The following is a 24,783-nucleotide window of genomic DNA, read 5'->3' as shown; positions in this document are numbered from 1 at the left end:
ACATGCACCTGAACATGATGTGTGCCTGGACAGGTACTTATCTCATCCCCGTCTTGGGTTAATTTCAGGAAGTCACGCAACCCTGTTTCGAGTGATATTTCCCCACTACGCCTCTGCGCTCTCTGAATGGAGGAAAAATATCGTCGCGGGTAAATCTAGTAGCCCCGCGGGGGAGATTTGGTCCACCGACATTTCGTTTCGATCCCTGTAAATGGACAAACGTCAAGCTAGTGAGTATGGCTGCATGCCTGTCTCCGCAACTTCTCCGGTGGGAGAATGATGCCGAATCGGCCAATGCAGTATAAAATTATAATGTCCGCAATGCCTGCAGGGTCACCTCCCTTGTATCCCAGCTCCTCGGCAGCAGTCCGAGTTGCTTCAAGATGGCGAATCTAACACGGCTAATTTCCAGTCTTTGGATTATCTTTTCCTTTCTGAGTGTTTCTACAGTTGCCGAAACCCAGGAGGTGACTCAATGGCCTCTTCACGACGATGGCTATAACAAGGTCGTTGAATGGGACCACTATAGCTTCCAGGTCAACGGGCAGAGAATCTTCATCTTTTCCGGCGAGTTCCATTACTGGCGTATTCCCGTCCCGGGTCTATGGCGTGACATCCTCGAGAAAATCAAGGCTGCGGGCTTCACAGCGTTTGCCTTTTACTCCAGCTGGGCCTACCATGCACCGAATAATCAGACCGTTGATTTCTCCACCGGTGCCCATGACATTACCCCAATCTTTGAGCTCGCTAAAGAGTTGGGGTTATACATCATCGTGCGCCCTGGGCCATACGTCAATGCCGAAGCCAGCGCCGGTGGATTCCCACTCTGGTTGACGACCGGTGCATACGGCACTCTGCGAAACAATGATACGCGGTATACGAATGCCTGGAACCCCTACTTCACCGAGATGTCTACGATTACCAGCAAAAACCAAGTGACAAATGGCGGAAATGCTCTTGTCTACCAAATTGAGAACGAGTACGGCGATCAATGGATTGGCACCGCATCGGAGCGCGTGCCAAATGAGACGGCGATTGCGTATATGGAACTTCTCGAGGCCAATGCCCGTGCGAATGGCATCAGGATCCCACTCACAGCGAACGACCCGAACATGAACTCGCACTCCTGGGGAAGCGACTGGTCCAACGAGGGTGGCAATGTCGATGTCGCTGGTGTTGATTCATACCCATCGGCAAGTCCGCCTTTCCGTCCTGTGGATGTCTTCTAATATAGTAATACAGTGCTGGACCTGCGATCTCAGCCAATGCACTTCCACCAACGGCGCATATGTCGCATACGAGGTAGTGGACTACTACGACTATTTCCAAGAATCGCAACCAACTATGCCAGAATTCATGCCCGAGTTCCAGGGAGGCTCTTATAACCCATGGGGAGGGCCAGAAGGTGGTTGCCCCGATGACATAGGGACGGATTTTGCCAATCTGTTCTATCGCTGGAATATTGGCCAACGAGTTACAGCCATGAGTCTGTACATGCTCTTTGGTGGAACTAACTGGGGCGCCATTGCAGCGCCTGTTACCGCAAGCAGCTACGACTACTCTGCTCCTATTTCAGAAGATCGTTCAATTGGCTCAAAGTATTACGAGACTAAACTTCTCGCTCTGTTCACTCGCTGTGCGAGGGATCTCACGATGACTGAATTGGTGGGCAATGGAACGCAGTATACCGATAACTCGGCCGTGCGGGCGTACGAGTTGCGAAACCCGAACACGAATGCTGGATTTTACGCCACTTTCCATTATAATACTTCCACCTCCTCGAATGAGGCGTTCCACCTCAAGGTCAACACGTCTGCTGGTGAACTTACCGTGCCAAGACATGCTGGAAAGGTTCGTCTTAATGGGCATCAGTCTAAAATTGTCGTTACGGATTTCACTTTCGGATCGAAGACTCTCCTTTACTCAACCGCAGAGGTCTTGACTTATGAAGTCTTTGACAACACCCCCACGCTGGTTCTTTGGGTTCCCACCGGTGAGACCGGCGAGTTCTCTATTAAAGGATCAAAGGCAGGGTCAGTCAAGAAGTGTCAAGGATGCTCGAGTGTCAAGTTCATGAGTGACAAAGCGGGCGTGACAGTAGCCTTCGTCCAGTCTTATGGAATGAGTGTGCTGGAAGTCGATGATGTCCGCGTCATTCTTCTTGATAGGACTTACGCATACGAATTCTGGGCTCCTGCGATCACAAATGATCCATTTATCCCTGAAAAAGAGAGTGGTAAGCGTCTTTCAATAAGACTCCAAGGATATACATTTTAACATTCTGTGTAGTTCTCGTTCAAGGCCCTTATCTCGTCCGTGATGCCAGTCTGTCCGGTTCAAAGCTTGCTATTACAGGTGACATCGTTGGCGCGACAACTCTCGAGGTCTTTGCACCAGAGGCTGTCAAGACCGTAACATGGAATGGCAAGTCGCTGAAGACCCAGCGCACGGCGTATGGTAGTCTCAAGGGTTCAGTTGCGGCACCGAAGTCTATTACCCTGCCTACCTTTGGATCGTGGAAGTCGAACGATAGCTTGCCCGAGCGCTTCACATCATATGATGACAATGGAGCCGCATGGGTTGGTAAGTTCAGACCAACTGCGCTCAATCTTGATAAAATGAATGCTAATTTCGCAGATGCTAATCATTTGACAACTCTGAACCCGAGGACTCCGACAAGTCTCCCCGTGCTGTATGCCGACGAATACGGTGAGTCCTCGGCCCTATACATGTGTAGCATCTAACTAACATGTCTAGGCTTCCACAACGGCATCCGTCTCTGGCGTGGCTACTTCAATGGCACTGCAACCGGAGTTTTCCTCAATGTGCAAGGTGGATCTGCCTTGTAAGTGAATCCCCAACCACCACCCAAAATCCCCTCTAATCATTCTCCAGCGGCTGGTCAGCCTGGCTCAACGGCGAATTCCTCGGCTCGTACCTCGGCGACGCCTCAACAGAACAAGCCAATTTGACCCTGTCCTTTTCCAACGTCACCGTAAGCACGAGCAAACCCAATGTCCTCCTCGTCGTCCACGATGACACAGGCCATGACGAAACAACCGGAGCCTTGAACCCCCGCGGAATCCTCGACTTCAAACTCGAAGGCTCATCAACCGGGTTCTCGCACTGGCGTCTCGCCGGCACCGCAGGCGGCGAATCAAACCTCGACCCAGTGCGCGGCGCATGGAACGAAGACGGCCTATACTGCGAGCGAGTCGGGTGGCATCTCCCTGGCTTCGATGACTCGGCCTGGTCAACCGCGTCAAAGGCCCAGACAAAGGTAAACGACACCACTAGCTCTCTGCTCAGCTTCACCGGTGCAACGGTGCGATTCTTCCGAACGACCATCCCCCTTGATCTTCCCTTGGGTCGTGATATTTCGATCTCGTTCATTCTCGGCACACCCACTGGCTCGACCAGTTCGTACAGAGCTCAGCTGTTCGTGAACGGATACCAATACGGGCGGTATTATCCGTATATCGGAAACCAGGTGGTGTATCCCGTTCCGGTGGGAATTCTGGATTATAGTGGAGAGAATACCGTTGGAGTTGCCGTTTGGGCGCAGAGCGAAGAGGGTGCAGGTATATCTGTTGGATGGAAGGTGAATTATGCTGCTGATAGTTCCTTGAAGGTTGTTGGTCTTGGGGAAGGATTGAGGCCTACTTGGAGTGAAGAACGGGAAAAGTTTGCTTGAAAGGAGGCCTGCGAGAGGGTGTCGAAAATATGAATTGGAGTGTCCAAGTCAGTTTTACGCGGATAAACTGGATGTTCAACATTGATTGTAATTCTTAGGTAGATGTAGGTCTAGCTCGGAGGAACCCGGTAATGCAAGGGGTATGAAGTGTTTAAGCCAGAAAAATAATCCTTGCATCGTCATCATTTCACCGATAATAAATCTAGGTCTATAGGGTATGTAAAACAAGCAATGCTTGTTGGGAAACAAAAGCGCAACATCTCCGCGAGATCAAACCAGGAATCGGAAGCCGCGAGTGCTAGCCTGTCCAGGCACACCGCCGTTGAGAGCCTCACCACGGTCAAGTTTCTTGTTCAGACGAACCAACATGAAGCGGAGAACAGTGGCTGAGACAATAGCAAGGAAGGCGGTAGCACAGTTGACAGACATGGCAGGCACAAAGCGAGGCGCATCGCTGTTGGGGTACATGTAGCTGGCGTAGATACTACTAGCGTTACTGACACAGTTGATACCGGCCAGAGCGGCAGCACGCTTGGAGGCAGGACGGGGCAGAGTGTTCGAGATCCAGCCTAGAGCGACGACGTAACCAGAGTAGAAGGATGGCACCATGAGCATCATGGAAACATAGCGAGGTGCGGTGCCGGTAGTGGCGGCGGCGATAATGAAGGCTGCAACGGAGATGTACAGCGGTAGAGTAACGTGGAAGTAGCGCTCGCCGGAGCGATCGGCGTGCCAGGCGTTGGCAAAGGCGCAGATGACGGCCAGACAGTAGGGTGGAGCAGTGAGGAGCAGGGTAGTGATTTTGTTGTACTTGAGGGTTTCAACAACAGTCGGGAAGAAGTTGGTCACGGAGGCGGAAGAGACGATGCACAGGATCATGAGCATCTAACAAGTATGTTAGTAACAGCAACCAGTACAGTCGATAGAAACAACACATACCAAAACCCAGGTCTTCATGTCTGTGAAAGCCAGCTTGCAGCCATACAAGAATGATTGCTGCTCACTGTCGACCCAATCATCCTCGCCGATATCCTCCTCCAGGCGCCACACGGCAAGTTCCCTCTCCTCCTCTGTCAGCCAGCCAGTGGTACGGGGAAAGTTGGGCAAGATGAAGATGGCGGCAAACGCAACCACAATGGTAACAGCACCCTCGATGATGAACAGCCAGCGCCAGGCACGGAGGCCCTTAGCGTAGTCCATGTTTTCGGTGATACCAGCCGCAATCAGACCGGAGAAAGCCCCTGAGAGCAAAGAACCGGAGTATAGGGCAGCGGTACGGAACCCCAGTTCCTTTCGAGTGTACCAGGCACTGAGGAAGTACAAGCAGCCGGGCTATAGGAGACACATGATTAGATAGAATCATTAAAAAGGCATCAATGCTCCACATACGAAGTAAGCAGCCTCGACGAAACCGAGGAAGAATCGAACAACCACGAGGCCAGCGTAGTTCTGGACTGCCGCGGTCAGAGTCGAGATGACACCCCACGTCATCATGGCCAAAGGTAAGTAGAGAGCAGGCTTTCCGAACTTGTTGAGCATCAAGTTGGAGGGAATCTGCATCAACAAGTAACCAACAAACAAGATGCTAACGCAGGTCTACCACCTGTCAGTATTTTTCCACAGAAGCATATGTGCTATGGTTGAGTCCTACCAGGTACTGGTTGCCGACGAGACCAAGATCTTCTTCAAGACCTGCCAAACGGGCCGAAGCCTACGGCCAGTTAGTTAGCATGGGCGCGAGAAGGGGGCAGTGAAGAGATACTCACGATATTGTTGCGATCCAGGTAGTTGAGGATGTACATAATAATGATCATGGGCAACAAGCGGATATCGATTTTGCGGACAAGCGCCTTCTCGGCCTGCTCACGCTCCTCTGGAGTCAACCCAGCGACATAGGCTGGGGCTTCTTTCCTCGGGTTTGGCCTGTCTGCATTGGCCACGACCTCGACATTATCCACGTGGGATTTGCCCAGATCGGCCGTCTCGATGTCACCAGAGGGTCGGGGGGACATATTGTGTTGCTTGTAAATGATCAAACGGACAGAAGAGAAAATCAGCAACCCGCAGTCAATCTATGGAAGTCCAAACAACAGATAGCCAGATAGTCGAATGCCGAAGCACGCAAGGGATAGAATGGGAGGGAGGAAGGGAGTAAAGAGCAAAAGAGCAAAACAACAGGCTGAATTAAGAGAATCAAGAGAACTTTCAGCCCTCGGGGTCCTTTGACCCTTTCTGTGAGAGTAAAGACGAGGCGTCGATCGGACCAGCCCCGAGATTTAGAACCCCGGGGGTGCCATGTTGAAGGAGGGGAAAAGGGAATAGTATGGACCGATTGTGACCCCCAACTCTTTCCCCCATACCATACTGCCAGCATGGCGAATGGACCCATTTTACTCCACCGAGAATACGGGGAGTCTTTCTCGACTCGGTCCACTCGGCCAGCGGTTCTTGCGGGGGTTGGACCCTTCGGTTGTGACTAGGGGAGGGATTGGTTGGCGGGGTGGGACCGCCATATAGGTATGAACGTGGGGGTTGCACTGGAATATGTTCGATTTCCAAGCACGGCATCCTCTGAGACATGCTTTTGGGCTGGCCGCTGGCGCGGTGATTTCCCAGGCTTGATAGGAGTACTGCAGGGCCGCTTCTTGACTGAATGCTCTCACCGGTGTCCCACGGGGAGACGGGGGAAGCCCCAGATGTTCGGGGAGTCCTGGTGGGACAGGAGGAACTGAAGTGGACATTCATATTCGACCGAGTCTCAATCGGAAGGGCTCTTACAACGTTCCTAGAATGGTATGTCACAAACAACGTGGGCGTGGGAATGCGAGCACGTTCCGAACCACCTCAATGGGGTCAAATCTTGGAAGTTATGCACGGGAGATAGCCCGGGAGGGAGTAATCAACAGCCTGAGAAATCATGTAACATACCTCTGTGTACTTGCCTCATGACTTACCGCGTTCAGCACTTGAGCTAACGTATGTCTTGCATTACCTCGCGCAATAATACCTCTAGTCCCAAAGCCCTCAAAAATGCGCATTATATAGACAGATATGGTATGCCCATACTCAATTGCGTCATTTGACAGCAATCTCATCTGAAATCAGAAATTCAAGTCATCCAGGCCAAGTAACAATGCAAAACATGTCATTTCAAATGTTCCATCTCAAACCCTCTGGGCGGCTAAATCTGGCAAGCATTGGAGACTGCATTGAGCTTTTTGATGACACCCATGGCGCTGATTTATCATGTCAGCAAAGAACTACGGATCTATAGAGGGATGCCGTATGGGTATCAGACATTGGGCATCAGGGCGAACACGATTAAATCGCGAGGTTTTAACTCCATTGGGCGGGTCTTAATTAACGGGCGCAGAGCAACTTGCGGAGCGAACTCGAGCTTACACATGCAACACAACTACCGAGGAACAGGTCGCATGGGAACCGACATACAAGGAAAACAAATAGGCCAAAGTGCACACGTGTAGGCAGATGCAGAGGCGCTCGGTTGCATTTCGACGAGCTGGATGATAATGAGAAGAAAATAGGCCCAGACATGACCATGGAAAATGATGTGCTAGAAAACAAATAAGTGAAAGAACAGCCCAGTTGCCCACGCTCCCAATACTCGATGACAATGATTCAGATGCATGCGGGAAAGACAGAAGAGGGGAAACAAAGAAAAAAAAAAAAAGGGGAGGGAAAAAAAGAGGAAGTCCCGAGGAACGATGGCCGTCGTGCCCAGTAAATGGCAGACGGGAAATTCATTAGATCAGCGCCTCAAGGCAGTATTCGCAAGGGAACTCCAGCCCTTGCGTTGGAACAAGGACTTCGCCAAGCGTCAAAAAAGCCACACCATTTTGTTGGCGATATTCCCCGAATGGGAGGATCACGAAAGAAGATACCGGAAGGGGAAACGGCACAGAGATCGGATGGTTGAGCTGATGAGACACAAACGACGAAGAATTCCTGACTGACACGAAGCCTGGATTTGTCACTTTGCTGCAACACGAATAAAATCATCAAATACCCCCAATCGCCGAAGTTTATGCAGATCTATGGACAAAGACGCAAGGCTCGCACAACTCGAGCAAGCCACGGCGGGAAATCCCTACCAAACTCAAATGAAGTGCGTGTAGATCTTGGAGTTTTCATGAACCTCCATCTCCTGTGGACATGTTAGCACGGTTATTTCGGTAGGCTTCATATGTGAATACTGACCATCTTGAAATTGTTAATCTCCTCCCGAATCTGCTGAGCGAGCAGAGGAGTCAGGCGATTGCAGGTAGCGATGTCTCCACGGCGGTCGTACTCGCCAGGAGGCCAGGTGTCGTGGAATTGGATGCGAGGGCTGAAGGCAATGTTCCGTCCAACACTAGAAGGAGTGATCGGAGCACTCTTCGCATCCGTACCAGTGTAGCGTCCGCTCTCGGTAAGGAAGTAGTCCTCTCCCTCAATCTTCACGTGATCGTTCGGGCGAGGCCGTGTCGATTCATCGGGCGTGGTCGGGGCACTGGAATGCGGCGAATCGGCGGCGAGCGCATTGGCGATCGAGGGAACTGCAAGGTCGGAATGGGTTTCTAGGCAAAATGTTAGTACTTGGATGAACGCGGCTGAGAATTCGAATGTAAGGCTTACTCTTCAGAATGCCCTTGCGGACGGCTGCAAGGATCTCCGCCCGCTCACGGTCGCTTCCCACGATGCTCTTACGCGTCTGGGAGGCATCCGACATGGTCCTTTCCCGGATGGAAGCGGACCGACGAACATCTGATCCCTCCACCCTGGGGAAGACAGTGCCACCACGAGGCATTTCCTGCAGATCGGCATTCACGGCAACGCTCTCGCCATCGTCTCTTTCAACATTGACAACGGTGATTTGAGGAGCGGCTATCGGCTCAGCTGCACCTTCAATCGAGTTGATACTAGCAACTGACTTGGTACGGAACATGCCAACGAGAGATCGACCACCCTTCTTCATGCCTTTGCCCATTTTTCGGAGCATCATAGACGCCGATGATGCCGTAGATGATACTGAGAGAGCATCAGTAGATCGAGAGAAAAGTCCACCCTGATGAGAATAGATGCTTTCACCAAGACCGCTCTCTTCTTGTTGCATGGCAATGGCAGCCTGTTCCGGTCCCAATTCCTCCAGCAACGCTTCTTGACGAAGTTTCTCCGCAGCGAGGGCTTCTCGCTTGGCGGCACGACTCTCCCCGGAATTCTTCAAAAGCTCGGAAGCGCTACCAAACGAGAAAGCACGCCTCAAGCGCGACTTCCCGGGGCGGTTGGCGCCATTCTTCAGCTCAGCCAGACGCCTGGCTGCAGGGGAGTCTAACGGTGGCGAGGAGGACGTAGTGTGGGTTTCTTCGGTTTCATTTGTAGGCGAGTCGGGGGATGTGGCTGCTGGTTGGGAAAGGGGCGAAGGCTTGCTAGTTCTCTTCTCGTCGGACTTTCCGGTTTTGCTGGTCACGGAACTGGAATCCGGGGACCCGGCTCGAGCCTAAATTCAGCATATGGTTAGTTTTAATCAACCTGTGTTATATGAAGAGGGTAGCCTACCGAAGAGCCAGAAGAATGCCGCGAGTGGTTGCTCCCTGAGCTATCCCGACGGGAGTGGGATGAGTGCGGCCGGGGATTCGAGTCGAACGAAATGAAGTCGTATGAGCCCGATTGAGGCGGTGATGAAGAGGTGGTGGGTAGCTGAAGCTGCAGGGCGGGAATAGCTGCAGGGTCCATGTTGCCCAAACTCCGTCGACGGTATCGCTCCGGGGCCACCTTCTCTGCATGAGAGACACCATCTACGCTTGACACGCGATTGTGAGCTGATCGGAGAGCAGGTCGAACAGGCAGAGGTGCGGTCGTCTTCTCCTCAGCAGGCGATGCCGATGCCGGTGCCGAGATGGGTGCGGGTGACTGATCGCGTGCACCCTCCGCACGCTGGGGCCGACGATATCGATTTGGGGAAGGTTTGGCAGACCCGGTGGGCGAGGAGATATTCATGACGGGGGGAGAGGGGAGGTTGGCGGTGGAAAGAGGACGAAGAGGCTGGTCACCCCTCGGTTTCCTAGAGGGGATCGCACTGTCGTCCTTGGAAACATAGGAATGAAAAGATGGGGTAGAAGAGGAAGTATTCGATACAGAACCAGCTGCAGGGTGGGCGACTCGAGGAGTAGCCCCGTAAGGCATCATTGGCCCTTGAGCAACAGTAGGGGCGGAAAATGTGCGGTGTTCGGGCCGGAGATGAGGGGACCACGACTGTCGATGTTGTTGGGGGCTTGAAGGATGACCCAGGTTTGGAGCGAAGGCGTAGGGAGCCACGATCGGTTGACTAGTTCGATAGGAACCCGAATTGCCAGCATTGAGGGAGCTCCACGACATATTCTGATAACGGGAGGCCTGGGTCTGTGATGAAGAGGCGAAGGTGCCTGAGGAGGAGGAAGGACGCGTCTGGAGCACCGGTACCGTACTAGTGTGTTGCGGAATCGTTTGAACCAACGCAGCCATGTTGTTCTTCCTCCTGATAATGTAAAGAGAATCACGAGCCTCCGGGTCGGGGCTGGTATCTCGACAAGGCAGCTCGCGGCAAGGATGGGGTTAACTCGTCAGGACACCGGGAAGAACGAAAGTTGCTGATGGAGGAGAGATGTTAGTCGGCCATGATCCACGATGAAGACAATCGTGTGTTCGAGCACATGAAAAATGTGGAGTTGGATGGGAAAAGGGGTTGTTGATCGAAGTTCTATTTTTTTTCTCGCGTCCGGGGTGGATAGCAACGGGACCGCGTCAGCCAGGGGGGGGGCAAGGGGATCGTACCTGTTCTTAGTGACGGCGAAGATAAACTATAGTGGTACAACGATTAAAAGAAGGAGACGCTGAATGCCAATAGAATGCAGAAACTCGAAACCAGGCGAGTGGAAAGAAACGAAAGGTGGTCAGATGGAAAAGAAGCCCCGGGGATGGATGAAGGGGCAGATGTACAAGAAGGAAAAAAAAAAGCCCCCGAAGAATACAAAACCAGATCCTTGGAAAGGCACCCTGTCAAAGACAAGAAAAACGGTGCCGTTCTTCTGGACTGGGAGGGGGGAGAAAGTGGAGGAGTGAAGGAAGGAAGAGGGAAAGCAGAGACAGAGAGCAGACAGAGAGCAGAGCAGAGCAGGGGGCGGAGATGGGGAGATCGGAATGGGGGGGAAAACTAATAGGAGGGGCCTTTTTTTTTGGTCCTTAGCTCTCACCAGGGAACAAATGGCATACTTATTCAAACATTATATTAGTCTTCTAATCTCTGTCTATCTCTTCAGTCAACTTTCAATTCTCCTATTTTCTATCGCTGATTTTCTTCTTGCGGATGCTCTCGCATCTCCCCCCCCTTTAACTGACACCAATCATAGCGGAGCCCCCTAACTCCTCTTTGCTCGGATTTCGGATCTGTGAACAGAATAAGCTTGACAGAGACTCTACCAAGAGTCACTAGGTTACTATGTTACTTGGTCGCTAGGTACCTAGGTCCCCAGGCCACTAGCCATGCAAGTGGATTGCTATTCAGGTCAGAAACAATCTCGGATCGTTACTCTGCCTCTTATAAAGACAATCAAAGGGAATGTGTCCCGCGATTGGCGACTACGCACTAAAAGTACCAAGTGCGACGCTATCCCTCGACGGCGTTTTTCTCCACGGCTGCAGCGAATCCACTGGCGTTCGGCGAAACATCTGGCGGCTCCGTGCACCGCACGTGCTGTCACCTACAACCGATTTCGATGCAGTGGAGTATCGAGATTATGTGCCCTAGGTAGTGTGGAGTTTGGTTGTGCGATAAGAAATGGGGAACGAGCTTGGTTCCATGGGCGGGATCGGTTCCAACCTGGTTGCCGGTCAGCTGTGGCAGACTGCAACATCAGGTACCGCCGCCTACAGCCAGAGAGCCAATCCTGGGTTTGAGCCCGGACGGCGCGCCATTCTAGTGTACAGCTGGTGACAATGTATGGCCGGTGAGGCTGAACAGGTCATGAGCGAGGGGCGTGGGCGTGTATGTACGTGGATGTGGACGTGATGGTGGTTCGCGGGAACTTTGGAACGGAACCGGGTACTCGAGCGGAGTCTGCGGGAGCTCCGTGTTTCTCACTCACTGTGTTTCTGGCTTTCTCTTTTTCTGTTCTGGTCTGTCCTTGTTTTCTTTTCTTTTTTTTTTTTTTTGCGCGTACAGTTACCGTCGTACTCGTGAAGTTTGTACATGACGTACAATGCAGCGAGATCGCACACATCTGACGAACGCCTCTGTCAACCAACGCTATAGATGCACGGCTTATCAGGACCGGAGCTGACCCGAAGACCCAAGTACATAGATCTTTATACCTAACATGGCACTCTCTCCTAAATCGTACTTCCTACCCTACTGTTCCTGCTTTGCTTATCTTAGCCTCTTCCCCACTGACAAACCACTCCCATTACTTCCCGCGTGATCGACATGCCCTAAAACCAGACCGGCACAGATCCTCGTTTCGTGCTTCTTTCTTCGACATTTACCTACTTATGCATCCGTTCCTGCACATGTTCCTTAGAGGTATGGATGAGCACAAGGTACGGACCTCATCATGGCTCTCTAGCTCCTACTCTATACAGCTTGGTACCGATCTTTCCAAGTTTTTGCCGGGGGCTTCTTATTGCGGGTCTTGAATGAGGGTCCTTGAGGGGGGGGGGGGGGGGGGGGGGGGGCATCTGAAACCGCAAATCATGGAGCGCATCTCTCAAGTGCCCCATTCTTCCCGTGTCTCCTGGAGATGCTCCATGCTCCTTCCGTGCTTCGTGCTTCGTGCTTCGTGCCTTGTATCCTGCATGTCCCATCTCTGCGCTGTCTTTGTAAGGCATAGCTGAAATCTCCAACATGGCGGGAGATGGGAATGTCCTGCCTCGACCATTTCTCGGCTTGGCTTCTGCCGTGCCGCTTTTGATTACCCTATATGGCATCGCGCCAGCCTCTAGTGCTCGCGATACATATGCTGTATTGGGAGGAAGAAGCACAAGCGCGAATGATGGTCAACGCCTGCCTAGCCAGTGATCTGGCACCATGGCAAATTCGCTTCCACGGCCTGGATGATTGGTGCTGTGCGAAGGAACTAGCACCCGCGTCATACTGTTCCATCCAGTGACCAACCCGCTAAACCTCCTAAAAGTACATTTGCACAACGCTAATGAATGTAGCCGGCATCCGGGGAAACAGAAGTGTGGAGAGGTACGATAGCGATCATCAGAGCGCCGTTGTGCGCCTCATGTCTCCGGTCGCGAGTCGAGGACGTGCGCACATTGGAGTTGACTCGGTACTACTGTAATTAGCGTCGAATACTGTATTCTTATCGTACTTTTTCCTTTCTTTTTTGACACTTGCAGTTCATATCTCATTTCTTTTTTCCGCTTAGGCGCGTTTGAGTTTGATGCGAAGATATTAACCCGTTCGTGGCGAAATTTGTTTTAATCTCTCGTTTAATATCTCAGTTAATATATCTCTCCTACATCCACATCTGGAAATCATCTGAGTCCCCGTTGATTAAATCCTCCCACGTATCGAAGACAATCCCCGGTGTCAGCCGGCTACCGTATGACAGTCTTTAGAACAGAGATGTTGATCCACCAGCGACCAACTCAACGCAATGGGCTCCACACTTTCTTCCGAAGGTCCGGTCAAAGTACGATCCTAGCGACAAATATGTCTTTCCGCCACCTCCGCGTGCTCTTACTACCAGTGGAAGGTGATCCGACGATCGACAAGGTCATACATCATGGGAACATGGACAAGCGCCAAAGCAAAGACATCGTGGCACATCTAAACGTCATACAACTAACGAGATTAGTCCCAAGCCAAAAAAGTCTCACCATAGACACAAAAGAGACGCCAATCCTGCTGTAGAGCTAAATACGCTGCAAATCTATTTTGAGAGGTCAGGTCCGATCGGGAACGACTTTTAGTCCAAGTTGGGAGTCACATGGTGATATGCGCAATTTCGCATGCTTCGAGTCTCACGACAGTTGACGGCGAGGCACTGTACAAGCAACGTAGTATTGACTACAAATGGCATGCGCCCTTGGCCCTGTTGGTAATCCTACCGATCCCATGATCTGGGGAGTTGTGCTGCTTTCGGGTTGTTCGTGAAGTGATTTGGATCCTGACTATGCTCGGGGGCTGCAGGGCTGATCTTGGTATGGAGTAGCGTGGTGAGCTGATTTTGTGTCAAACCTTGAGAGTTGCCGATCAATTCTTTGTGTAAGGTCACCGAAGTTCATGGCAGCAGATGATTTATATTTCCAAGGCTGGTACTTATGTTTAAAACAGGTGTAAAATGGTACTAGATGGCACGGTATCTCAATTACTTACTCCAAGCTAGTATAGAAGTGGCCTACCTTCCTACCTAGGAAGACTCCCGTTTGAAATTTTTCGAATTTTTCAACTGATATTTTGAGGTCATGTATTCTATCTCGTCGTCAACATGGCGATTTATGGAAAAAAGGAAAAAGGGAGATATCTGACTCTCTAAACCGCCTTAGAGCTCCATGTCATCTTCGTTATCATCCGTCATGCCAGCCTCTTCGTCAAGTCCCTCAAAGAACATGAACTTTTCATTCTTAGAATCAGTGTCTTCGGGCACGACATAAGAGTCCTGAACTTCACATTCCTTCAGCATGGATTCGGCACCAATCTTAGCCCTCCGACCAATGATGCAGTTTGTTAAGGTCGCCTTTGGCCCAACAGTAACACCATCCATCAAGACACATCTGGTGAGCCGGGCGCCACTGGAGATATGGCAGTTACTTCCAATGACAGACTCCTTAATTACCGCGAACTGCTCCACGGTGACGTTCTCGGCGATCAGACAATCCGACTTGCTAACGGTACAGCGTTGGGCAATACCCTCGGGGTGGGCAATCTTCTGATTGTGTGCGAAAGGCGAAGCCTCAATGCGGCCAACCTCCTCAATAGATGGGAGCTTGGCTAGACGGAGAGAAGTGGACAGAAGGAGAGCGGAGCTGTCAACACGTCGAACGAAAGGAGCAGATTCTCTTTGGACGTATGCCAATATGGGCGGGACCTTGGAGGACTTCTTGTCCTTAGATGCTTCAGCTTCAGATACCTTGACCCGGGAGGCATAGGAGGGCAGGGCAGATTCGGCATTGATAGAGCCACTCTTGGTAGTGCTCATGGCCTGGAGGTCAATCTCTTCTTCGACTGATTCGTTGTCATGGCTCCCAGTCTCGCCAGGAATCTGGCTGTCCTGCTGTCGCTCAAAGATCTCCGTTATTCCCAGCTTATCTGCCAGCCCCTTCTGCCACCCTGACTTGGCCCAGTAGCCGATCAAGTCTTCGCTGACAGATTCCAATTTCTCGTTGCGGGCCAGATCCTTGATCCAGTAAGGGAAGACATAGAGGTGCGCATCTCGATAGCTACTCAGCATCTTGATCTCTGCGTGCTCCTTCACCAATGAATGGCGAATGAGGAAGCCCTTGTCATTTTCCATCTTCTCCTTGATTGTGTCCATCGGGCTCGACATGACGACCTTGGAAAGACTAAACCGTAGAGCAGCTGGCCCTTGGGCGGGGTGGGAGACTGCGGGCGCTTCATCCTTATCGAGCGGCGCGATAGCCACGAAGTCTGTAGCCTCACCCTTCACACTTTCCTCCCGAAGCTTCGTTTGATAGTACAAACCCAGACCTCCTCGGCGACCGCCCCGTTCACCCCCAGATCCTCGAGTAATGGGACCATGGGCATTGCGCCCCTCGGGAACTAGACTACCTCCAAGAGAGCTCTGAGAGACCATCCAAGCTTCAAGCAATGATTCTCCTGGGATCTCGCAAATAAGATCACAGGGGAGGAGAAGGAAGTCTGTCTTGATGCAAGCTTGTACCTCAGGCAAACGGAGGAGCTCACATGTACCCATAGTCATTTCGAGTGCCTTGGGGGCGAGGACGGACGGTGAGGGAGACGAGAAGGATGTGAGGTGTGGGTTTTGCTTCAAGGCAGCCTGGAGAGGCGCAAGAGAGGAGGGTGGAGTGATCAAAGTGATATCTATATAATAGAGTTAGCATGTCAAGCAACTTTAGCTTGCGACTGGGTTCATTTACCAGAAATTCCCGATCTCCGTAGGAAGTCAATGGCATAGTAGACCATTGGCCGATTAGCCACTGGGACAAGACATTTTGGGTGTTCTTCAGGGTTCGCAGTGAAAGTGTTGAGGGAAACTCCAGGTCCACAAAGAATTAGAGCTTGAAACCCAGTTGACGGTACGGGGATTGATTGAGGCATGGTTGCTTTTGAGTCGATTATGACAGCCCCGCGGCGCACAGGTGAAGATGGAACGGCTGTCGAGAGGGCCAAGGTACTGGTATGGCTGCAAAGAGCTTCGGGGGAGCTCCCACGGGATCAATAAAGCCCAGGTCCTTTCAGACGAGGAGAAAGCTCGAGAATTGACTGCGGTTGACAATGCCAGCTGTGACTCCATTCATCCCGCTTTGATGCTTTTTTTGATTGATATCACGTGCAGATAACTGACTCATGTCACATGATCAAGATGACCCGCCTCCGGATTTTATGTAATACGTAAACACCGCGGCAACAGCGTACACAGAGCCCAGCCACATGTATTCCCAGCTCCGAGGTCGAGATTCGTCTTCCCTTTCTCTCTTCTCCACTTAATTCTTCCCCGACAGGAGGCGTGCGATGTGACTTGCATACCCATCGCGACTTCGATTGTTCCCCTAAATGCGCTATCTCTAAATCAACACGCGATCGCAATGTCATTTTCCCAGGACCCTCGCGGCCGCCGCGGTGGAGCCGGCGCCGGCTTCAGCGCGACAGGCAGACGCACTGCCTTGGGTTACTGGATCCCATTGGCACTCACAGTGGGAGTCGCGACCATCAGTGTTGCAGCATGGATCTGGAGCGAACGGAGCGATGATGACGAAGATGACCGACCCTTCGAAGGAGAGGGCCCTTACCCGCCCCCCGGTCCGCCCGATACTGATATTCCTCCTCCTTCCTACGCCTCAGAAGGATACGCAAGAAGCACAGGACCTGAAGTTCCTGGCGATGCTCGATATGATCCCAGCTTCATGGCCCGCATGCAAGGTGCATTGCGCCGAACGCCGAGCCCGCAACAGATCTTTGACGGCGCAAGCCGACGAGTCGTGGCCGGTGTGACTGCTGCTGGCGCACTTGTTGGTGGAGCACTTACGTCTATCCGCGAAGAAGGCCGAGGCGACTTCGAAGACCACACGAGATGGTCCGAAGAGGCTGCTGCCAGAAATGTCGGGGGTCAACCAAGCACCGCACCCACCATGAGTGGAGCACTGCCGACTCGCGGATCAGCTGCTGGCCACCACTCATTCGATAAGAAGAAGAAGACCGTGGTTATTGTTCTTTCCTCTGTCTCTCCGGCTGACTCGGATGAATATGCCTCGGAACACGCTGTAAGAAACCCGCCTCCCCTTTTTGACAAGTAACGGTTTACTGATTATCAACAGTCAGTTCTGTCCCACCTTCCTGAACATGTGGACTTGGATACCTCTCGTGTCTTTGTTCTGATATATGCCCCCAATGTCAAGCACGCCATCGGCCAGGGTAGCTCATCTCGCCAGACCACATCTATTGCCTCGTCCTACTCAAACATTGCCCACGAGGAAGCTACCTCTTCCGGTGAATTGATCGATGCTGATCTGAAGACCGTTGAGCCTCGCCAGGACGATGACCTTGACGGTTCCACCCATTTCTTCAAGACTTTGTACACCCAGGCCCAGGCACTTGTCGAAAAGGATATCATGATCATGCCCTTCAGCACCCCCTCTGGGTATGTGCATCTTGTGCGCCACCTCGCACCCGACCTTGTCTATGTTCAAGAATCTCTGACTGGCAACGAGGGTGACGCCGTTCAGCACATCTCTGGCTGGGTTCGTCAGGTCATCGTCGTGGTTGGAGACGAAGCCGGCCGTGGTGGCCTCATTGACAGTGATGATGAGTCTGCGCTTGCCGATAAAGGCGAGATGTGGTGGCAAAAGAGGGCACTACGGGCATCGGCAAACGGATTGATGTGGTAGATGCCCTCCGTGTTGGCGACGACTGGCGACGTCGCGTGCGTGGCTTGGACTAATCGCCCGCCTTGTCTACTTCCCAATGATGTTGATGTCAATACCTGGTTACTTTTACATGTCTATACCTGCTCTGATTCTTACCCCCTGATGATTGTTTGCTCTCGATTCCCCTGTCTTCCATGTTGTTTATGCGTTGTTTCATATAATGCCTTTGGGTCAATACTGGTGGCCACTGCTAGTACATTCGGCGGATTGTTCCATTTTCATTTTGATAGCTTTGATAATACAATTCATCTTTCTCCGATGATAACATGCACCCGGGATAGGGATAGAGGCTATTGTTCATCCGTAAGAAGCATAGTCTCGATCGCAATGGATACAAGCTAAACCTGATATGGGAGTTTCAGATCAGGTGACAGAGTCGCGCTCGGAGTCATGTGACTGCCCTGGAGCGTCACCGCGCCTTGGCACCTCACCTCACTCTGCAAGCCCGCGGTAGTCTAGCGCTTCCCCAGACACATTTCCTTCGCGACATCGCTGGATGGACGCTTTCGCTCTCTTTAACTAAGCGTCTCTGACAGCTGCTACGCATTTTTAGCTCGACTTCACCGCGTTGGTGACCTGAGCCGACCGTCCGATCCCCACATGTCTCGCGCATCACTCATCCCATTCTTCCTCGGAGTTCGGCCTTGAACTAACATCGCCGGATCGGCTTTCCGATAAATCGCATTCCAACTTACCGAATTCATACCGATTGCGCGCATCGTGCCTTCACGATGGCTACCGCGATATCCAAACCCACGTCACATCCCCCGAAGATGAAGCGGCCGCCCCCGCCTTTCCCCCAGGTCGGGGTCAACGGAGTCAAGGCTCAACAACCTTCATCTTCCCCACCCACCACTTCCAAACGTCTCCCTGGAGGCATATCCTCCAGCTCTAGTCCCAATCTCACCAATGGTGTGCTCAATGTGGCGAGCGGCGCCAAAGGCCCCCTGAACCGGACCAGGAATATGGCGCAAAGACCTGGAGATCCAGCCGCACGAGTCACACGGGGAGTGACGAGGACGACCTCACTGGGAAATGACAATCGGGTTGGGAAAAGGTGTCCCGAACCCTATGGTATGGCGCATCCTCTTGGTGATCCCGCAATGCCTCCGCAAAGCGCATAATGGACTGACCTCATTCTTTGTTGCAATTGCAGTCAAAACAACACAATATATTCTTAAGAAATACGCGAATTGCCCTCCGTCTCTCATTGTGCATCTTCATCCTACACATTTCCGGTTCGAGCAGCAAGATGGAAGTTTCCCTTACAATTCGGAGATGAAGGTGGTCATCGAGCACATTCGCGAAGGCACTGTGCCACATGATCTGATTGAAGAGCTCCTCCGGTCTGGAGTGCGATTTTACGAAGGTACCTTTCTTCCTTCTAGTGATTGGCCTTGATTATCGCGTACTAATTGAACTCTCACAGGCTGTCTTATTGTTCGCGTAGTCGACCACAAGTCTGTATCTGCGCAGACCAGGAAGACTTCTACGACGACCACGAACGAGAATAATGTCCCGTTTTCTCTGCACAACTACAACGAACACGTCACCCCATCAGCATATGTTCCGTATCCAAAACAGAACCAGCTCACCACCGACTTGCACGGTTCTAAGCCGGCTGAATCAACACCAAGCCAAACTGATGGCCAGGGCAAAGGCGATGGCTCCGAGGCTCAAGCCGAAGGGACCGAGAGAAGCAACAAGAACGCCCCTTTGAAGCCACGGGTGTTCACTACTGTCCTTCACCCGACGTCCCGCGTGTTGCAGGCTGAACTAACTCTGCTTGTTACTACTCCTGACCCCAAAGCCGCGAATGCGGCAGCTCAGAACCAATTTTCTCGCACAAATTCCTCATTTGGGGTACCTCAATCATCAGGTGGTCAGAATGACTGGGGACACGTCGCAAAGCGACAGAAGACTCTTGTTGAGCCGCAAGACCTCCCTGGATGTGAAGCATTACTCATCCGGGCCTTGGCTCCTCCCCTTTATTTGGACACTGTGGACAGCTTCGCGGCATCGCAAGACTTGTTGAAGTCTATGGAGAGCCCTCTTCACAACGCTCCACCGCCATCGCCTAAGCGCCGCAAGAGAACCATCGCCCAACTTGCTGCAGATGAGGCCCTTGCAGCCGAGGAGGAGAGATTTATGCTTATCATGGATGAGCGCCTCGAACCTGCCAATTCCGGCGCAGGCGCAGGCTCCAAGGCTGCAGTGGTTGATGACGCGGCGGGTGTTGCGGCATTTGAGCCACGATTCTCTCGCTTCAAGACTCTCGAGACAATTCGGATGCAGCACGAGGAGAAGGCTAAGCGTGAACACGAGATCAAGATGAAGCAAGAGCTGGCCAAGAGACAGCAACAGGAACAAGAAAAGGAGCGCCGCAAGGCAATTGAGGCAAGACAGGCCGAGGAACACATCCGCGACGAAGCTCGGAAACAGCAGCTTGCTGCACAACAGGCACAGGCACAGATTGCTGCCCAGCAGAATCGCCACGTCATGGCGCATCCCAATGGTGTCAGTCAGGGACAACAATCCTCCCCTGTTATACGCCAACAAACTCCACACAACATGTCGTCGCCGCTGGTTGGTAACAATATGGTACCGCAATCCGTCCCGATGGCGATGAGTGGATCCCAGCAATCGGGAAGCCCGCCCCGACCTCCATCGTCCCTTCAACATGCGCACCCCAACATGATGGGTCATCCAATGGCACCCTCGAGAAGCCAGCAAGGCCCCAGCCGCAATGGGACACCAAAGATGACACAAGGCACACCGGCCATGTCGCATGCCACGCCGATCATGCGCAATGTCACTCCGACTCAACGGATGAACCAGGGCAGTCCGAACCACGCCAATATGGGCCAGACCCCGATGATGAGCCAAGCTGTTATGGCCAACACGCCGCAGATGAATGGCAACAATCTGGCAGCACTCAACCCGCACCAGCAGATGATGCTCGCACAGCGACAGCAGCAGCAACAGCAGCTTCTTGCTGCGCAAGGACATATGAGTGCCAACCCCAATCAATTATCGCAGCAACAGTTCGCTCAGATGCAGGCCAATATCCACGCCCAGCAGAATATCCAGTCCCATCAGCAGCAGCAGCAGCAGGCGCAAATGATGCAAGCACAACAGTCGCAGCAGCAAACTCCTCAGAATATGCCAAAGATTCCTCAGCACAACCAGCAAGCGTATCAGGCGCAGCTCATGCGCGCCCAGTTTGCTCAAATGCAAATGGTTAAGCAGCAGAATGGCCAGATAGCACAAGGCCAAGCAAATCAGCATGCTGGCAGCCCGCAAATGTCCCCGCAGCAGCAGCAGCAGCAGCAACAACAACAACAACAACAACAACAACAACAACAACAACAACAACAACAGCAGCAGCAGCAGCAGCAGCAGGCGCAACAGCAGCAACAACAGCAGCAACAGATGCTGATGGCAGCTGCTCAGGCCAACGGTGGACAGATCCCACCGAACATGCAAGGTGCTACCATGGCCCAGCGATACAATCGACTCTATCAGCAGCGGTTATTGCATCTTCGCCACGAAATGTCACAGCGGTATATGCAACAATATGGACCACCGAACCAATATCCGCCACAGATTGCGCAGCAGTACGGTGCTGGATTGGAGAAGAATGCCAAGGCATGGGTTCAAGATCTTATGCGACGTGAGCGGGAAGCTGCTCAGCAACATCGGGCAACGCAAGCTGCTATGCAAGCCCAGCAAATGCAGCAGCAAAATATGATGCACAATGGCATGGGCAACTGATCACGAAGTCTATTTACAGTCATGGTGAAAATTCGATGAGAGATTCGATCTAGGGAGGCATCTGGACGGACGTGGCTTATTGCTCCTTCCGTCTTCAATCCTTGATTTTTATTTTTATTTCTATTCTACGTTTGCTTTTCATTTTGGGAATTGTATAGGGACCGGGATCGCGGAAATCAAGTGGGCTGGCGTTTTGCACCATCTTTTGCGATGGCTTGGTTTTTCCCATCTTTGCTTTCTTGTTCATTTGTACTATCTGGAACTGGGGTCTTTATTTTTTATTTTTTATTCTTTTTCTGTTTGTCTTTTGGACGGGGCTTACTGATTGCGATTCGATACCATTTTGTACAGGAGTTTTACCTTTCATCATTGGATCTGGCTGGTTATTGGGTGGGGATTGGAAATAGTGAACACGAGCCAAAATGCAATACGCTATTCAAAAGAGATATAGTTCGGTTTTAGTGAGTATAGAGCAGAGAGCATAAGCTAGACAGCCCGAGATGTAAGCCATGTCCACATTGGCAAAGAGTGTGGAGAAGATGGGGAAGAGTCGGGGTAACACGCGCCGAGCGGGATATCCGAGCCATGCGGCCACAACTTCTTTATCTTTCAACGCCGTGATCTTCAATCGATCAAGTAGCAACATGGCGTGGACAAAAGCAGCTCAGTGGATCTGGACCCCAAAGTATCTCGAAGAGGAAAACCGGCCTGGGCGGTACTTCCTCTTCCGCAAGACCTTCCAACGGACTGGTCAGGCTGGGGGTGAATTGCCTGTCCATGTTTCCGCCGACAGTCGATATCGCCTGTTTGTCAATGGCCAGCGTGTGAGCTTTGGGCCTTGCAAGGGCTACGTAGAGCGATGGCATTATGAGACGATAGACATTCTCCCGTATCTTGTGGAGGGGGAGAACGTCATCAGTGCCCGCGTGCTGCGCTATTCTCCTGCCACGACTGGCTCGTCATCAATCATCAGTACGGAATTGCCGGGCTTCATGCTGCATGCAGACTCTAAGGCAAGCACAAAATTTCACGACAATGGACGCTGATATTGAGAAGTGACACTAATTGTGCGCTAGGACTTGTCACTCTCGACGGATGAATCGTGGAAATGTCTCGAAGAGACCACCCGCCAGATTATTCCTCACCAAGAGTGGAATTACATTCTGGGTCCCCCATTTCTCTCCAACAATGAGCGAGTCTCTGAAAACCGGCAACTCGCGGGCTGGAAATTCCCCGGCTTTGATGACTCGGCTTGGGAGAGTGCCACCTTACAATTCCGGCCAGTGAAAATGCTTCCGGTAACAAGCCCATGGAAACTTGCTCCACGTCCAATTCCCGAGCTTCCCGAGCTGCCAGGTCAATTTGATGGAGTGGCTAAATGCCAGGGCTCAATTACTCATGAGCAGTGGAGCGGGCTTATCAAGGACAGTCGTTCCATCACCATTCCTGCTGGAGAGTCCGTCACTGTCGATATGGAGACCAAATCCCTAACAACCGCATTTGTGAACCTTCAATGCGGTGGAGGAAAGGGATCTGTGATCACCCTACTCTACGCAGAATGTTACGAGTTAGACCTCGGGGTGGAAACTGCTCCCTTCCCCAAGCCGCGATCAAAGTCAAACCGCGCTGACTCCCGCGGCCGGCTCTACGGTATGAAGGATATCTATACCGTAGCCGATGGTCAGCCCAAACAAACATTTGAACCATTCTGGTTCCGAGCCTTTCGCTACATCCAGCTCCAAATCACAGCCTCAGACCAACCATTGATTCTCGAAAGCTTCACTTTCCGTGAAACCTTTTACCCACTAGAAATTTCCACCCGAGTTCAAGCTGGGCCAGAACTCGACAACATCTGGAAGATCAGCCTCCGTACACTACAGAACTGCCGCCACGAGACATTCGAAGACTGTCCATTCTACGAACAAAATCAATTTGCCTCGGATTCACGGCTCCAGATGCTTTTCAACTATCAGATTTCTTCTGATGACCGACTTGCGAGGAAGACAATCCAAGAATTCCACGCGAGTCAAGGACCGGATGGACTCATCAAGGCTCAATTTCCTGCAGGCTTCCGGAGTACACAAATTCCTCAGTTTTCGCTATATTTTGTCGCCATGATTAATGACCATATGCATTATTTCGCCGACTCGGCCCTTGTCTGCCGATATCTTAGCACTATTGATGGAATCCTAAGCCATTTCGATGAGAGACTCAATGAGCTTGGGCTCGTTGGCCGCTTTGAGGATGATGCCTGGCCATTCATCGACTGGGTCCCTGAATGGTTTGTGCCGGGCAAGATCTTTGAGTCGTGCATGCCAAAAGCATATACATCCACCGGCGCCGCGACTTTCAACAGTCTACTCTACGTCGTTGCTCTCATGCAGGCAGCAGAGCTATGTAATTTCTCCGGGAGGCGGGATACCGCGACCGAGTACAATCAACGGGCAGATGCCATCCGAAAGGCTGTGAACACTCACTGCTACGAAGATGGTCTATACCTGGACGGACCTGCAGCCAAGGAGTACAGCCAGCACAGTCAAGTATTCGCCATTCTCTCCGAGAGTATCACCGGGGCCGCAGCCCGTGAGCTGATGTCACGAGCACTGGAGGATAGCTCATTAGCGCAGTGCTCGTACTCGATGAAATTCTATCTCTTCCGAGCAGTCGAGAAAGTCGGTCTATACACAGAACTATTCCACTCACTCATGGATCCCTGGCGAAAGATGATTGCCGACAATCTGACCACCTGGGCGGAGTTTGAGAATAACGCCCGAAGCGATTGCCACGGATGGAGTGCATCCCCGGTGCACGAGATAGTCACACAGCTGTTTGGAGTGTCGCCGGCTCGGCCGGGGTTCAAGCGTGTTCGCATCGCGCCGAAAATTCGACTGCTAGAAAGCGCACGGGGCACCTTTTTCACGCCGGTGGCCGATATTACGGTGGGGTGGACAGCTGATGGCAATTTGGAGGTGGAGGCGACTGCTGACGTTGAGGCCGAGATTGTTATCGATGGGTCTCCTTCAGTGCGTCAATTGGAGGGTGGCAAATCTTTTGTATTCATCAAGTGAGGGGTTTAGTATTTTGAAAGAGTCTAGACTTGGAGAATCCTTAGATCATGAGGTGACATAAAATTAGACGCAAATATGAATATAACTACGACTGTGACTAGGACGAGGACTAGGACTAGGACTAGGACTAGGACTATG

The 24,783-nt window shown here is 52.0% G+C and overlaps 7 protein-coding genes across 7 annotated transcripts; 4 read left to right on the top strand and 3 right to left on the bottom strand.

Annotated features, from left to right (window-relative positions):
• Window positions 1-383: 383 nt before the first annotated feature.
• On the top strand, window positions 384-3,694 carry N7443_001662 (glycoside hydrolase family 35 protein; the record flags this gene model as incomplete). The annotated part of the gene is made up of 6 exons (XM_056881718.1): window positions 384-1,214; window positions 1,243-2,236; window positions 2,290-2,583; window positions 2,638-2,709; window positions 2,758-2,845; window positions 2,896-3,694. The coding sequence occupies 6 exons, from the start codon at window positions 384-386 to the stop codon at window positions 3,692-3,694; spliced, it is 3,078 nt and encodes a 1,025-aa protein (XP_056746956.1).
• A 270-nt stretch (window positions 3,695-3,964) lies between these two features.
• On the bottom strand, window positions 3,965-5,706 carry N7443_001661 (putative MFS transporter; the record flags this gene model as incomplete). The annotated part of the gene is made up of 5 exons (XM_056881717.1): window positions 3,965-4,579; window positions 4,634-5,026; window positions 5,084-5,290; window positions 5,346-5,405; window positions 5,461-5,706. The coding sequence occupies 5 exons, from the start codon at window positions 5,704-5,706 to the stop codon at window positions 3,965-3,967; spliced, it is 1,521 nt and encodes a 506-aa protein (XP_056746955.1).
• Window positions 5,707-7,811: 2,105 nt separating this feature from the next.
• Window positions 7,812-10,195, bottom strand: N7443_001660 (uncharacterized protein; the record flags this gene model as incomplete). Its single annotated transcript, XM_056881716.1, has 4 exons — window positions 7,812-7,859; window positions 7,913-8,271; window positions 8,330-9,191; window positions 9,251-10,195. The coding sequence occupies 4 exons, from the start codon at window positions 10,193-10,195 to the stop codon at window positions 7,812-7,814; spliced, it is 2,214 nt and encodes a 737-aa protein (XP_056746954.1).
• Window positions 10,196-14,220: 4,025 nt separating this feature from the next.
• N7443_001659 (translation initiation factor eIF2B subunit gamma) lies at window positions 14,221-15,977 on the bottom strand (the record flags this gene model as incomplete). The annotated part of the gene is made up of 2 exons (XM_056881715.1): window positions 14,221-15,740; window positions 15,797-15,977. 2 exons carry the CDS (start codon window positions 15,975-15,977, stop codon window positions 14,221-14,223), a joined length of 1,701 nt encoding a protein of 566 aa, XP_056746953.1.
• A 488-nt stretch (window positions 15,978-16,465) lies between these two features.
• Window positions 16,466-17,764, top strand: N7443_001658 (uncharacterized protein; the record flags this gene model as incomplete). The annotated part of the gene is made up of 2 exons (XM_056881714.1): window positions 16,466-17,140; window positions 17,195-17,764. 2 exons carry the CDS (start codon window positions 16,466-16,468, stop codon window positions 17,762-17,764), a joined length of 1,245 nt encoding a protein of 414 aa, XP_056746952.1.
• Window positions 17,765-18,534: 770 nt separating this feature from the next.
• Window positions 18,535-21,577, top strand: N7443_001657 (uncharacterized protein; the record flags this gene model as incomplete). The annotated part of the gene is made up of 3 exons (XM_056881713.1): window positions 18,535-18,877; window positions 18,960-19,172; window positions 19,233-21,577. 3 exons carry the CDS (start codon window positions 18,535-18,537, stop codon window positions 21,575-21,577), a joined length of 2,901 nt encoding a protein of 966 aa, XP_056746951.1.
• Window positions 21,578-22,086: 509 nt separating this feature from the next.
• Window positions 22,087-24,645, top strand: N7443_001656 (uncharacterized protein; the record flags this gene model as incomplete). Its single annotated transcript, XM_056881712.1, has 2 exons — window positions 22,087-22,401; window positions 22,654-24,645. The coding sequence occupies 2 exons, from the start codon at window positions 22,087-22,089 to the stop codon at window positions 24,643-24,645; spliced, it is 2,307 nt and encodes a 768-aa protein (XP_056746950.1).
• Between the last annotated feature and the right edge of the window lie 138 nt (window positions 24,646-24,783).

This window comes from Penicillium atrosanguineum (assembly GCF_028827265.1).
Source record: "Penicillium atrosanguineum strain IBT 20685 chromosome Unknown utg000001l_segment0_segment0, whole genome shotgun sequence".
NCBI classification, from domain to species: Eukaryota; Fungi; Ascomycota; class Eurotiomycetes; order Eurotiales; family Aspergillaceae; genus Penicillium; species Penicillium atrosanguineum.
The sequence above is the reverse complement of the archived record's forward strand: the minus strand, read 5'-3'. Positions and strand labels throughout refer to the sequence as shown.